We start from the raw sequence: 16,346 nt of genomic DNA, 5'->3' as shown, positions 1-16,346 counted from the left end.
AAAATGCAAAATGCTTGTCATCGAATTGGATGGGTATCCGCGTGCCAGCAAAACTCCCCATGGTACTTATATTTGAGGATTTGTATACTTGGAATGTTTTCTTATATTTATTCTTGGATTCTTGAGTATAGTTGTAATCAAGGTGAAATCATCTTCTCTTTAGCTTCCAATCCTTTTTGTCAAGATATTTGTAGACCCTCCATTTTGTTCCTTTAGAACATGTCTTTAAGTTCACTTCTAGTGCTCCATAGTAGTTCCTTGGTGGCCCATTGCTACTCATACTACTTTCCTTTTTTTTTTTTTAGCCACTTTGGAGACTTTGGTTGAGGGATTTATCTAACCCCATTGTGACTCTTAGCAGCTCTAATTTAGACTTAGAATTTTTCTTCATTTTTAGGATATCTTTTAAGTGCACTTTTAGGATAGCACACTTAGGCATGTTTAGGTCACTTAGACAATGTCCTGATCACTTTAGGTCACTTAGACATTGTCCTAAACCACCTAGGCCCAGTAAGACACATTAGACCTACCTAGGTCACTTAGGCCCACTTAGGCACGCTTGACCTATTAAGTACACCTTAGGTCCATCTAGGTTCACTTAGGCTCATTTAGGCTACTTAGACCCATTTGGACACCCCTAGGCCCCTTAAGACTCATTAGGCCCATCCAGGTCACTTAGGCCAACTTAGGCCCACTTAGGCCCACTTGTCCCATTAGACATTTTTAGCATGACTTGTATGACTTGCATGGTTGCATGGCTTGTGTGGCTCAATTTTTATTATTTATTTATTTTTATTTTTATTATTATCAATCACTTGTTTATTTTTATTTGTTATCTTCATTTTTATGTTACTTTTCTTATTTTTAATTAACTTATTTATTTATAATTGTTTTATCATTTTCTAATTTATTTACTTATTTATTTATTCATTCGATTATTTAATTTAATAAATTTCATTCTTTTGCAAGGAAACTTACCATGGGAGTTTAAAGAATGTGGGACTATCATAGGAAGATGTTTTGGGGGAGTTCAAAATTTTGAGGATTTGTTTTGGTGCGAAAGATATGGAGATGGCATAGGAGTGTAAGGAAAGTGAGACTCTCCTTGGAAGGCGTTTTTGGGAAGTTTGAAATTTTAAGGATTGGTTTTGGTAAGGAAAATATGAATATTGAGGGGATTCTTAGGAGAGGAAGACACAGTTTGAGAGGGATTTATGAAGACTCATGGCTTTGAGAGGGCTCTTGAGGAAAAATCCATGGCTACATGCGATTTATATATATATAAAAGGATTTGAAGCAGAGTGGACTTTGGATTGAAGGTTGGAAAGAGGAATCTTGTTTTGGGAAGAGTCTTCATTAAGAGAGGTAAGATCATGGCTTCAAGAATGAATCTGGGCTGCATATAGAAAGTGGGCAATTCACGGCTGAAGGAAACACATTCGAGAGCATATGAAAAGAAGATTAGAGGGGATTTTAGATGGTGGGCATCTTGGTTGATATGTGGACTGGATGCATTGGGAGAGCATGACGCATCATCAAGGCTGCAAATTTCTTGGGATGACTGCAACTCATGCAAAAGAGGAATTCCTCTCCCATATAGACGACTCAGTGAAATTGGAAGAGCATCACACACTCCCATTGATAACAAGAACATGCACCAGATTGAGAGGCACCACGACAATCGCATAAGGAGAGCACAACATACACAAATTTTTTGAAGAAAAAAAACAGCACACATTCCCAAGTTTTAGGGGATGTTCAACCACACAATTACTTTTTCTTAGGGGCCCACACGTTCTCCACCATGCACCATGAGAGGCATTAATTGATGGGGCATCAAAGTTGATCACTTAGGAGCCACCAAAAATTTTTAAGACTTTGTGGGCTGCAATTTTGGAGAGCACACACAACTGCACATTTGGAAGACGCAACAAGTTGCTATGGCAAGATGCACAAGTGTGAGATCTTTTTTCTCCATCACACATGGGATCAGTGGCTACTTTGAGAGCATTAAGGGATATAGAGCTGCACCAATTGGATTCTCTCTAAGGAACATGCACAACCCACATAAAAGAACAATCGCACCACTCACACCACTCACACCAACACGATTGCATATATATTCATGGAAGATCAATTTTATTTTTAGGAACGGGAAGATTGGAGAAAGAAGGAAAAATGGGAGAAAAACAGGGATGGGGGAGACTCACGAATTTTGGGAGAGAGGATTTTCTCCATGGTTGAAAAGACGGGAAAACAAAGCCTATGCACAAATTTTTTTTCCAAAGATTAAAGGCAGGCTACCACTTTGTCATGAAAGAAGAGGTTGCTACTTCGTCTTTAAAAGGGAGAGATCCTGATTTCTAAAGATACATGATGCACAGGCTAGATTAGAACGGGCACATATAGCCAACCGGAGCAGCAAAGATTTTGAGGATGATACATAAAAACTGAGACGAGACACACCATGCATTGTGGAGAAGACAAAGCCACCAAGCAGTTGCCTTTCTCCATAAAATCTTCACTCACTCACTCATAGAGCAGCTATATTCTCCATATAAGGACAACACACATTCACCATTGAGAAGGCTACAATCCACACATTTTAAGAGTCTTCACCACATACCATCGGAGAGATATTTTCTCTAAAGCACCGACACGCAGCAACCTGAAAAGGGAGAGAGTCCATCTTGGGAAGAATACCACATACACAAGCTGCCACTTGGAAAGACTCTCCAGGCACACCCCAAGGATGAGAGGATAGCCGTATAACCCATAATTTTAGGATCTCCATGTTGGCTGCATCGTTGAGAAACAACCTACCGCATCATGAAAAAGATAGGAAGCACACACAACCACCGATTCCAAGAAGGTGGCAGCCCATTGCACTTTGCCAAAGATCATCACACACACTCTCATAAGGGATCCCACAAAGAGATAACATATAAGAAGAAACAATCCACCCAATGTCCACATACAATCAGTCCACAGGTCGTTAGAAAAGGTAAGTTAAATCTTATATATTTTTCTGTTGATTCATTACTTTGGATTAAAAAATTAGGATTTTGTTTAGTGTAATTTTGGTTCATTATTTTGGGTTAAAAAGTTGGAATTTTATTTACCTTCGTTTCGTTTCATTGTTTTAGATTAAAATCTTAGAATCTTGTTTAGTTTTGATTCTTTGTTTTAGTTTAAAAAATTAGAGATTTTCTTAGATTGACTTTGGTAGTTTTGATTATTTGTGTTAGTTTTAAAAGTCAGAATTTTGTTTAGTTTATATGTTTTCATAATTTTAGTTTATTAATATAATGGATTCCATGTGATAAAGTTCATGTTTTAATTTTTGTTTTGACTAAGTTTTGATCCATCTTATTTAGTCTATTTTGATTCACCCCTTTTAGTTCATGAGCTTTTAGAATTTAAGTTGATTAGTTTAATTGGTTCCATGTCTTTATTTATATCTTTTAAGTATATCAATTTTCATTCTCGGTTGATCATTAGTTTAGACTATGTGTTTTTCTAAAATTTTGATTAATTAGCTTAATTGATCTTATTTTAGTTCTTGATTGCTCATCTCAGTATGTGCTTGATTGATCCTTGTTAATTCTTGATTAATATCTTGTTAGTTTTATCTTATCTAAGGTCATTTTATTTATTCCTTTGTTGATTGTTTGTTAAATTTGACTTTTAGAGGTCATTAGAAAATAATGAAGATTGACCTCCATTCTCACCACTTTAGTTTGCTTGGTTGTTAAAAATTTCACTTTGTGATTTTGTTTTCTTTTGTGTAGCTCGGTATTTTTGTTTCTTATGTTTTTTTTGTTTTCAAATTATTTTTTTTAAAAAATAAAATACTTTTCTCAAAAGATCCTTTTGAAAATCTATTTTAAAAAAATTCATTTATAGTCCTTAGAATCAAAATCTCATTTTCTTAAATAATATGCAACCATGTCTTGATCGGTTCGCATCTTTCTCAGTTTTCAATACAAATTCTAGTTTTGACTAAGACATGAATCCAAGCTTGTGGTCCCAAATAAATGAGACAATTCTAGGCTAGATTTGTGTATATCAATTAGGGAATTGGTAGAATCCCTACATAAAATCATTTTTTCAAAACTCTTCCTTGTTGCCATTTTCTTTCTAGTATGCATTTTCACTGTTTTCGACTAAGTTTCTTGATTTTCTTGATTTTCAACAAGCATGAACAAAGCTTCATAATTCCAAACAATGGAATTCACTGAACCAATTCATGCAAAAACAATTAGGGCTTTGGTGGGGGCCTAACATCCATGAATTTTTTTTCAATATTTTTGTTTGATATTTGATTGATTGCACTTCCTCTTTGTGAATACATGAGATGATTTTACACCTGTTATTGAGCTAACCTTGTTCCTCATTTTAGCACTCAGCTCGCTATCCAGGTATGCTCTCCATCACCCCATTTTCAAAATTCCATGAATATCCATGTCTTTGTGTACTATGCCCTTGTTTGATGTCATGCTTGATTGCCTTGATATATGTTTGATTGTTTGGTCATCTGTAATAAAAATGCATATTGTGTACTATATTTCTATACTAACTTTGATGTTTTATGATAGCGCTTGGGAAACAGTCTAGGTACACACTTTGACTCTCTTTTATGATCATGATCTAACTTTCTAGCTTAGCATGATAATTCTAAATTCACCTTAGTCTATCTAGGTACCTTCAATCAATAAATCAATTGTCACATTTCCCTCAACCTAGTCATTAAAGACCTCTTTAGGGCATAGAGGGGTGCTATCTCTTAGAGGTACCTTCCTAATAGGTAACTTGATTCCCAAACCAAAACTTGGGTTTTCAAAGATACGCTTTTCCAAAACTAAGGAGTCACTTCTTTAAGATTTTCTTTCTTATTTTATTTTGCCTTTAAAATAAATTAAAATAAGTGGCGACTCCAATTTTTCCAAAACTAATTTTTCAACAATAAAAATGAGTCTCACCAATTGAGTAGGGACGCACGTGAAAAATGTGGGTCCACAATATTTTGTTGAATTTTTCTTTGGCTAAAAGTATAAAGTTGATACCATTCTTGTTGCTTCTCTTATGGTGTAATGCGATTCCCACCTTTATGTTTTCCTATAGTCAGTTTCTCATGTCTATTTCCGGTACCTATTTCGGTATTATACATGCTTGTAGGATTTAAAAATCTAGTAAGGAGAAATGAAACGTATGATTGAAAGACAGCAGCTTGAACCACCTGACTGCCTGCATTAATCACATACCTGCACTTCCCTCAAAATTTGCTTCCTTGAATTAGTTGCCTTGTATCTCATAGACTGAAGCTTCTTCCACAAAAACTTATTGGAACTGATCCAACATGAGGCAGTCAATCTGGGGAGGAGGGAAGGTGGGGGTTGTGGCGTGGCAGTTGGAGGTGGTGGAGGCAGTGTTTGGGGATGGTGGAAGGGTGGGGCAGTCATTGGAAGGGGTTAAGTTTGGTGGAAGGGGTGTCAAGGGTTTGAATCTATAGGGCTGCCCTTTAAAGCCACAAGTTGTAAGTGCTGCAGAGTGTCTTGATACTGAAAAATCAGAAAAAGTAAATTGTCTTCGATTTTGTGAACAGAACTTATGTTTCACTAAGGTTACCAATTTGATAATTCAACACAACTTCCCTGAACAGCAAGCTGTTTCACATGGACATTTTGAACTGCTGGAACATGACTCTTCAATATGTCACCATCAATGCAACAGGGGATAGCCTAAACACTGATGGAATCCACATGGGGCGCTCAACTGGGGTTAATATTTCGGATGCAATCATCAAAACTGGAGATGACCGTCTCTATTGGAGATGGCAGCCAACACATTAACGTGGAAAAAGTAACCGGTGGACCTGGACGTGGCATCAGTGTTGGGAGCCTTGGGAAGTATCACAACGAAGAACCTGTTGTTGGAGTTACTGTGAAGAACTGCACTCTCATCAACACAATGAATGGCATTAGGGTTAAAACATGGCCGGATTCTCCTGCTAGTGTTGCCACTGACTTGCATTTTGAGGATATTATCATGAACAACGTTGGCAATCCTATTCTTATCAATCAAGAATACTGCCCATATGATCAATGCCAAGCAAAGGTACTAGTCGCTCAATGTAGTAACAAGAAAGGGAAAAAAAAAAAAAATCTTATTGATCTGACGATTTCTTGTTTTTAGGTTCCCTCGCAAGTTAAGATCAGCGATGTGAGCTTCCAAGGCATTTGTGGCATGTCTGCAATGCAGGTTGCAGTCAAGCTCGTTTGAAGCAGAGGGGTGCCATGCCAGACTGTAGATATCAGTGACATCAACTTGACATACAAGGGAAAAGAAGGCCCTGAAATATGTGAACCAAACACAGCTTGGACTCATGCTTGCTTGCATGCATGATGAGTTGATTGGTGAAATATAGTTTTACATTATTATATTTTTTTGTATGGCTTACTATTTGATAAAGAACAGAATAGAACTATAACAATGTGAATTAGCCCTATATGCAAAGATGCTTCACTCCAGTTTATTTTCTCATTTTTGGGCATCCCATAAGAGGCTATTTTCACAAGATTGAGACAACACATTGGCTTTAACTTGATATCAGATAAAAAAAAAAAAAAAAAGCTCATAGCCAAGAATTCTAGATTTGGTAATCTTTCAGGATATAATTAATTAATTAATTAATTAAGAACCCTAGAGTTAGAGGGCACAGTATTAAAACAATTTCCTAATGATCAAAGTATTTTGCTCAATCCAGGTTTCCTTTGTCTGATGGAAAATCAAAAAAGATTTTGGAGATAAATCTTCTCTTTTTTAAATGGTCATGCATCCTGTTTCTCAAAGGCTTGTGAGATATTGACAAGATTTCCTATATAAATTAGGAAAAATGTTGATGTCTACTCTTCTCTGCAATGAGAGGTTGTGATTGGCTGAAATAAAACCGAAAAAAGGGTTTTGAGGAATGAGAGTTTGCCATGTGAAGGGTAAATAGGAAGGAAGTTGACTCCAATCATCAGGACCCAAAGAACACCATAAAACATGATTAACTAAAATTGGATGTATGTTCTGGTGGTGTTGAGCTTCTCTTGTTACAGTATAAATCGGTTTCAAAAGAATGGGGATTCACCATTGTTGCATACAGATTTTACCAGACAAAGAAGAGGGAAAAGGAAAACGTAGGCATGAAGTTGAATATCGCAGCAATCTCTCTTCTGTTATTGCTAGCATCTGTCGCAGAAGTGTCTGGTGATACATATTTTGATGTTACCAAATATGGTGCCCAGGCTGATGGAAAGACCGATATTAGCCAGGTGAAAGACGATGAGATTATAATGAGGTAATACGATTAATCTATCATGAATCTATGAAAAACTTATTTGTTTGTTGAATGTTTTCCTAGGCCTTACTTACAGCTTGGGAAGCCGCCTGTGCCTCGCCTATTGCAAGTAGAGTTGTGATCCCAGCTGGGATATACGCCTTAGGCCAAGTAACCATTGAAGGCCCTTGCAAGGCTCCTATCAATCTCATTGTCAAAGGCACTGTGAGGGCCCCAGTGGATACCAGCAGGTTCAAACCTCAAGCTGGTTGGGTTGCTTTCCAACACCTTGACCAGTTCACATTGTCCGGCTATGGGGTTTTTGATGGCCAAGGCCAATCTGTATGGCGTCAAAAATGTTCCAGAACCAAATATTGCCACCAGCTTCCCATCGTAAGCTCATACATACATAAATATAAACTCTTGTGTGCTTCATATTGTAAGGACACTAACAATAGAAGTTTTGGTGTTTCTTTTCTCGTGTTTTGGATATGAAATACAACAGAATCTGAGGTTCAATTTCCTAACCAACAGCATCATCAAGGACATAACTTCAAAGGACAGCAAACAGTTCCATATAAATGTATTGCGGTGCAGGAACATAACTTTCTTCCAAGTTGCAATCACTGCACCAGAAGATAGCCAAAACACAGATGGAATTCACATTGGACGGTCGAGGGGGGTCAATATTACTCATTCAACCATACAAACGGGAGATGACTGTGTCTCCATTGGTGATGGCAGTGAACAAATTGACATCACGAAAGTAAACTGTGGACCTGGCCATGGCATCAGTGTGGGAAGTCTAGGATTGTACAAAAATGAAGCACCTGTGATTGGCATTAGGGTCAAGAACTGCACCCTCTCCGACACCACGAATGGTGTCAGGGTAAAAACATGGCCTTCTTCCCCTCAAGGCACTGCAACTGAAATGCATTTTCATGACATTGTCATGAATAATGTTTCCAATCCTATAATCATAGATCAAGAGTACTGCCCTCATAACCAATGCAACTTACAGGTACTTAAAAGAGGAAATGGAAAATATGACTCAATTAGTACTACATTTCTTCCCCCCACCCCCATTTTTAAAACTTCATTTTCATTGCCTTGTTTTCAGATTCCATCGCGCGTTAAGCTCAGCAATATTAGCTTCAAGAACATCCGGGGCACAACCTCAACTGAGCTTGCTGTCAATCTTGTTTGTAGCAAGGGAGCGCCATGCCAAAAGGTGGAGCTTGGTAACATCGACTTGAAATACACAGGACCCGAAGGCACTGCCTCTTCCCAATGTAAGAACGTTGAGGCAACTCTATGGGGCACACAACAGCCAAAGACTTGTGCCCAAGCTGCTTAAATCTTCCATCAGATTCTGATCAAATCCAAATAAAGATTGTAGTGCTTCTACTACATATATGGCACCCTCTACATGCCAATTCGCATGCTAGTCGATTGGTGAATATATAACCGATTTTAAGAATGTAACAGTACAACAGAATCTACATAAATTCATGAAACATTTGTTCATATACTATTGAAGCTATGTTCTTGATCTCGTAACAAAAGATGTTTTCACCATTTAATCATTCATTTTACATAGGCATTCATATATGGAAGAGGATTTAGCTACCAACATACACACTGAAGCTTCAATCTAAACCAAGTTCATACCATAAATTTGGTATGTGCTTGGGGTGAGGTGGAGCTGAGAAAAATCTGTACATTACTTTCCTTTCGAATGAGCAAGTATTCCAAAAATCAATTTGAACCGCAAGGATGAAACCAATTTCCATTTCAATTGTAGATGAGAATCTGACTTGGAGTTTTGATTCCAGTAGCAGAAATCTCCGATTTGTGCAAGAGAGAAGTTGGAATTTTGATTTGACAGGGAAAAGGAGAAAAACATATATATTTGGATTTGATTTCTGATCAAGAATCTACTTGAAAATTGATTTGAAACCCGAGTTCCAAATTATTTGTGTTTTAATTTCCAAATTATCTTTACACATTGAACACAAACACATGCACTTGAAATACTTGATCAATATTCCAATCAACTCAAATACATGAGGATAAATGTGGAGTATGTATGTATTGTGAAATTAGAGAACAAAATTAAGGGTCTAGAAATGTGAGGTCAATTGTTCTTTTGTCAGAAATTGATACATGGATTACCTACATTATCCAAAACAAGTATTTTTTCCCATATATGGTTATTGGATTTTGAAAGGTGGCAGAGATGAGGTGGTTAAATAGTATGATGCCAAGGTATGAACGATGTGGTTAAATAGTCTCCAAGTGGAGTACATTAGGCAGCTGTTTTAATTAATTGTGACGGATCAAAGGAGTCATGTGCATCAATGAAAGATGATTTTGATGTGGTTAACACACAAAGAAATGGAAAGAGAGAGGAAGAAAGAGAGAGAAGAAGAAACGGATTTGAATTTAAAGGGTTCTTCATTATGTTTTTGTTTCTATTTGATTTGAGGGTATATAATTTGGTACGACAAGGGTTATATATAAGTAGAAAAATTAAGGTTCAACAATTGACTAGAAAAATTAAGAACGGTTATTTTTACAAATTATGGGTTATTTTATGTACCCCTTTTAATCAAATATTCTCATAGAAACCCAAATTTGGAAGGATGACTTCCCTTTTTTGAAAACATGAAATATAACTTCTTTTTCAAGAAAAATACCCTTTAATAATTTATTAATCCGTATCTCGTATCAAAAACGTTTTATAAAAATATTATGGGGAAAAGTGCCAAAATGAGGTAAAATGTGTAATTTTCGAACCATTCAGATTATTTTTCTTATGTAATCCGTTCAAATATTTCTCTAAGGTTCAACAATCGACTAGAAAACGCATAAGCATGAGGGGGTAGCTGTATATATAGTAGAAGCAGTACAATTTCTTCAGACTTTGAAAGGCTTAATTAGGCACAAGTCCTTGGCAGTTGCGTGCCCAGTAGATTTGGCTTAATGTTTTTACATTGAGACATGGCATGGCCTTCCTTTCCATTGTATTTCAAGTTAATGTCACCAAGCTCCACGTCTTCGCGAGGTACTCCCTGGCTACAAACAAGCTTGACTGCAACCTGAGTTGAGGTAGTGCCCCGGATGTTTCTAAAGCTAACATCGTTGAGCATAATGCGTGATGGAATCTGGAAACAATGGAAAGTTAATTTCCAGACCGATGAAAATGAAGGGAAAAAGAGGGAAAATAAGAAATAAAAATGGCAATTTTCATTCCCTTTAAAAGTACCTTCAAATTGCATTGGTTATGGGGCCGGGCAGTACTCTTGATCTATGATTATGGGATTGCCAACATTATTCATGACAATATCTTCAAAATGCATTTCAGAGGCAGTGCCTTGATGGGAAGCAGGCCATGTCTTCACTCTCACGCCATTCTGGGTGTTAGTAAGGTTGCAGTTCTTGACACTAATGCCAACCACAGGTTCTTCATTGGGTTACTTTCCCAGACTTCCCACGCTGTGCCATGGCCAGGTCCGCGGGTTACTCTTTGCATATTAATTTGCTCACTGCCATCACCAATTGAGACACAATCATCTCCGGTTTCTATGGTTGAATAGGTGATATTGATCCCCAAGGATCGTCCAATGTGAATTCCATCTGTGTTGAGTCTCTCTTCTGGTGCACTGATTGCAACGTTGTAGAAAGTTAAATTCTTGCACCCCAAAAGATTAATATGAAACTGGTTACTGTCTCTTGAAGTTATGTTCTTGACCATGCTATTGGTGATGAAGTTGAACCTCAGATTCTATTATAGATATTTCAAGTAAAAAAAAGAGACACCAAAGCTTATGGTGTTAGTTTCCTCGTTATGCACACAAACTGAAAGAATTACATAAGCATATATATACATGAGCTTACGATGGGAAGTTGGTTGCAGTATGCAGAGCTGGGGCATTTTGTGCCCCATACAGTTTTTCCTTGCCCATCAAAAACTCCACCACCAGACAATGTGAACTGGTCTATTTGTCGGAAAGCAATCCAACCAGCTTAGGCCTTGAACCTGCTGGTATCCATCAGGGCCTTCACACTGCCTTGGACAATGAAATTGATAGGATCCTTGCAAGGTCCTCCAATGGTTATTTGGCCTAGTGCATGTCCCATCCGGAGTCATAACTGTACTTGCCACAGGCGATGAACAAGCGTCTCCCCAAGCTTTAAGTAAGGCCTAAGAAAACATTCCATAGAGAACCCATTTAGAAAAAATTCAAGTTTAACATGTCTTACAATATTATAATTGCATTGTCCTCACCTGGCTGATATCGGTGTTTCCGTCAGCCCTGGCACCATATTTGGTAACATCAAAAATGGTATCACAAGACACTTCCGCAGCAGATGCTAGCAATAGCATAAGAGATGTTGCTGTGATATTCAATTTCATGCCCATCTTTTCTTTGTCCCTCTCTTCTGCTTTGTTTGGTAAAACTTGTAAGCAACAATATTCATGAAACCTTATTTTTTTGAAGCCATTTTATAGTGCAATTGGAGAAGCTCAACACCAGTAAAACCATTAACCAATTGTTAGCTAATCAAGCTTTATAGTTTCAATTAGGTTGTGATGTTTGGGTTAACTTCCCCCCTATCATTAGCCTTCATCGCCTTCTCAAACCTTACATGGCAAACTCATATTACTCTAAATCGTTTATGCAATAATTATTATTTTTTATTTTTTTTAACTAAACACAACCTCTTAATTCATGACTAAGTAAAAAGATTTAAGTGCAAACAAGATTTCCTAATCATAGAAGAAATCTTATGATCAGCTTACAAGTAATTGTAAAGATTGAGAAGCTTGCTCCATTTGTACTTTGTAATGGTATATATCTATCTTCTCCCGTTTTATTACACTGCTTTCAGTGATACTATACCATAGGGTCCCAAGTAAAAATAATGTGCAGGCATACATGCCAATTAAAACTTGGATTTGCACCATATAATTTGATAACCGCAAATTGTTTTAAAGAGAGATGATATAATTTTTCTTTGGTACATTTTTTATTTTTGCCCTTATTTTCTCAAAAATTTTCCAATAATTCTAGAGAGCTCCAAACCATTAATTACAACTTTGTTTGGTTGCCAAACCTTGAGCTCTAGGCTTTGGAAAACTTTTCTGGGCATGTGGTTGAAGTAAGCATCCTTCACTGAGTGATCTATAGAAGACAAGTCTTGAATCATTTTTTTCTCACTTAACAATTTCAATTTGCCTAATTTAAGATATTGTCAATATCTTAAGTGGCCAATCCAAGAGGGATCATTGACACCAAATGTTAGGAATTTTAAATACAACATAATTTTGATTGTTTAGTAAGATTATTCTTTTTCTTGTCATAGACACATTTGAAATAAAGTTGACATAATGATATCCTATTGGGAGACTTCGATTTTTCCTATGAATCTCATCACTCTTTTCTCAAAGTTGATCCAAACTTAATATATTGTATGTTTTTCATGTTTGGGTTATGATAGATATTTGAAATAAATTGATGTCCGCTATTTTTCAAATAAACTAAGATCTCACCTTTGTCATTCAAAAAATTTTTGGACACATCTACAAAAGTTGATTGATTACTTTCCCATATTCATTGAGTCCTAAGAAAATATTTCTAAAACCACCTATTGCAATGCATGGATGTGAGGATATTATGTATTTTTCTCCTCACTTTATATTTTATATTCCAACAATAAAGAAGATCCTTGATTTTTTTCCAACACAATTGGTTGTTCTTTCCATACTGTTAGCAACACTTCTAAATTCATATACATAATGATAAATTTTTATTTTTTTTGACAAAATAGCATTGAATTTGAGATTACTTATACCTTCTCCTTTTATTGTGTCTTCAATATATTGTGCCCTCTTTCGTGTCCTCTTCAACAATATGAGGTTTGACATATTCCTTTATTGTTTGATGAAATAAAATCATATCTTCTTATATTTCCTTGATCATACATGACCACTCTATGATTGTTTTGGATATTTTCATTGTTAAGATTTTCTTTGGTTTCATTTCATATAAGTTTCGTTTGAAAAACTCTTAATTTCTTGGTTCATCCTTTTTAATATTTTTTCGTGGTAGAACCTAAATCTTTATACTCTTTAATGTCTACAACAACATAATCAAACTTTGAATATAGACTGAATTATTTATTCAATCACACATGTACGTATGATTTAAAATTAATTTCTTTGAACATATTTATCATGGTTTAATTTAGGATATGAATTGTAATATTATATGTAAATAATTTATTGGATATGAGAATTACTTTTATGAATGGTTGTGTGGATTCAATTTTATATATTAATTTATTGAGAATAAAATTTATTTATTAACATGCAATTTAATAGGTATGTAATAGAATTAATTCTTTAAACAAATTAACATAATAATATATTATTTTAACATAAATAGAATTAATTTTCATTTTAAATTTATCATATCAAAATCACAATAAGTGACGGTGTTTTTATCATATATCTTATGATTGTAATTTGATTTTGGATCTAACTTTTTGTTAGGCTAAAATTTTTAATTTTTAATTAAAAAAATATAAAAGAAAATATATTTTTCATAAAAAAATTGTATTTGACCTTTTATATTAATTTCCTAAAAAATAGGTACATCCTTAAAAAAAAAAAAAGGTAAATTCATGCTTAGGATAATCGGAACCACTATCATATTTATCATGGTGTATATATTTCTTTAGGACCCTCGAAAGTAATTGGAGGTCCTCGCCCACTCCAAAACGAGCTTTGCAGTCCTAGGTATATCCATTCTTAGAGAAACCAAGAACCCTATCTCCATTCTCATGGTTCATATATTCCTTTGGGGACTCTCGAAAAGGAAATGGATGTTGTTCCTCACCCTGGAACGGACATTGGAACCCAAGGTACATCCTAAAGATAATTTGGTACATTTTTTTATAAAATTTGATACATCTTTCACAAAATTTGGCACATCCTTAAAACAATTTGGTACATTCAATCCATGAGCTACCAAGACCTCTATATTATTACCCATGGTTCATTTATTTCTTTAGGGATCTTTAGGAAGTAATTAAAGGTTGTTCCATACTCCGAAACCCTAAGTACATCCTTAAGGAAATTTGGTACATCGTTAAGAAATTTTGATGCATCCAATCCTCGGGCTATCGAGACCCGTATCTCTCTTCCCATAGTCCATATTATCCTTTGAGGACCCTCAAGTAATGATTGGAGGTCATTCCTTACCTCGGAATAAACATTAGCTCTTTTGGTACATCCTTTACAAAATTTGGTACATCCTTCACAAAATTTAGTACATCCTTCACAAAATTTGGTACATCCTTAAAAATATTTGGTACATCCAATCCTTGATCTATCGAAACCTCTATCTTATTACCCATGGTCCATTTATTCCTTTAAGGATCTTTGGAAGTGATTGGAGGTCGTTCCATACTTCGAAATGGATTTTGGAACCCTAGGTACATCTTTGAGAAAATTTGATACATCCAATCCTTGAGCTAATGGGACACCTATCTTCCTTTCCACGGTCCATTTCTTCCTATGGAGACCTTCAGGAAGTGATTGAAGATTGTTCCCCACCTTGAAATAGACTTTGGCAACCTTGGTACATCCTTACAAAATTTGGTACATCATTTACAAAATTTGTACATCCTTCACAAAATTTGTATATCCTTCACAAAATTTGGTACATCCTTAAAAAAAATTTGGTACATCTAATCCTTGAGCTACAGGAACCCCTATCTTATTACTCATGGTCCGTTCATTCCTTTAGGGATCTTTGGAAAGTGATTGGATGTCATTCCCTACTCCGAAACAGACTTCGGAACCCTAGGTACATCATTAAGAAAATTTAATACATCCAATCCTTAAGATAAGGAGACACCCATCTTCCTTTCCATGATCCATTTATTCCTTTAGACAACCTTAATTAGGAAATGATTAGAGGTCGTTCCCCACTTCAGAACGGACTTTGCCTCCCTTGGCAGATTCTTTATAATATTTAGTACATCCTTTATAAAATTTAGTACATCCTTCACAAAATTTAGTACATCCTTAAAAAAAGTTGGTACATCCAATCCTTAAGCTACTAGATCCCTATCTTATTACCCATGGTCCGTTCATTACTTTAGGGATCTTTGGAAAGTGATTAGAGGTCTTTCTTTACTCGAAAACGGACTTTGAACCCTAGGTTTATCCTTGAGAAATTTTGATACATCCAATCCTTGAGCTAATAAGATACCTATCTCCCTTTCCATAGTCCATTTCTTCCTTTGGAGACCCTCGAGAAGTGATTAGAGGTCTTTCCCTACCTTGGAACATAATTTGACAACCTTAGTACATCCTTTATAAAATTTGGTACATCCTTCACAAAATTTGGTACAACCTTAAAAAAAATTGGCACATCCAATTCTTGAGCTACGGGGACCCCTATCTTATTACCTATGGTCCGTTCATTCCTTTAAGGATCTTTGGAAAGTGATTGGAGGTTGTTTCCCACTTTAGAACGGATGTTGGCCCACTTGGTACATTGTTTACAAAATTTGGTATATCCTTTATAAAATTCGGTACATCCTTCACAAAATTTGGTACATCTTTAAAAAAATTTGGTACATTAAATCCTTAAACTACTGAAACCCCAATCCTATTACCCATGGTTCGCTTATTCCTATAAGGATCTTTGGGAAGTGATTGGAGGTTGTTCCCTACTTTGAAATGAACTTTGGAACTTTAGGTACATCCTTGAGAAAATTTGATACACCCAATCCTTAAGCTAATGGGACACCTATCTTCCTTCCCATGATCCATTTATTCATTTGAACACCCTTAGGAAGTGAATGGAGGTCAGTCCCCACTTCGGAAAGGACTTTGGCCCCCTTGGTACATCATTTATAAAATCTGGTACATCCTTCACAAATTTTGATATATTCTTAAAAAAAAAAAATTGGTATATCAAATCCCTAAGCTACTAGGACCCCT

The 16,346-nt window shown here is 35.9% G+C and overlaps 2 protein-coding genes and 1 pseudogene across 2 annotated transcripts; 2 read left to right on the top strand and 1 right to left on the bottom strand.

The window, feature by feature from the left end:
• Positions 1-5,603: 5,603 nt before the first annotated feature.
• On the top strand, positions 5,604-6,508 carry LOC109121520 (exopolygalacturonase clone GBGA483-like; annotated as a pseudogene).
• A 462-nt stretch (positions 6,509-6,970) lies between these two features.
• LOC100247792 (exopolygalacturonase) lies at positions 6,971-8,832 on the top strand. Its single transcript, XM_003633297.4, has 5 exons — positions 6,971-6,976; positions 7,104-7,319; positions 7,409-7,717; positions 7,830-8,345; positions 8,445-8,832. The coding sequence occupies exons 1-5, from the start codon at positions 6,971-6,973 to the stop codon at positions 8,679-8,681; spliced, it is 1,284 nt and encodes a 427-aa protein (XP_003633345.2). The 3' UTR covers positions 8,682-8,832.
• A 1,431-nt stretch (positions 8,833-10,263) lies between these two features.
• Positions 10,264-11,750, bottom strand: LOC100242658 (polygalacturonase). The gene is given in 7 exon segments (XM_059740921.1): positions 10,264-10,491; positions 10,593-10,619; positions 10,621-10,826; positions 10,829-11,111; positions 11,225-11,352; positions 11,486-11,531; positions 11,616-11,750. Coding segments are annotated over 7 exon segments (1,053 nt in total).
• Positions 11,751-16,346: the final 4,596 nt, after the last annotated feature.

Source organism: Vitis vinifera, chromosome 12, assembly GCF_030704535.1.
Source record: "Vitis vinifera cultivar Pinot Noir 40024 chromosome 12, ASM3070453v1".
Taxonomy (NCBI): Eukaryota; Viridiplantae; Streptophyta; class Magnoliopsida; order Vitales; family Vitaceae; genus Vitis; species Vitis vinifera.
The sequence above is the reverse complement of the archived record's forward strand: the minus strand, read 5'-3'. Positions and strand labels throughout refer to the sequence as shown.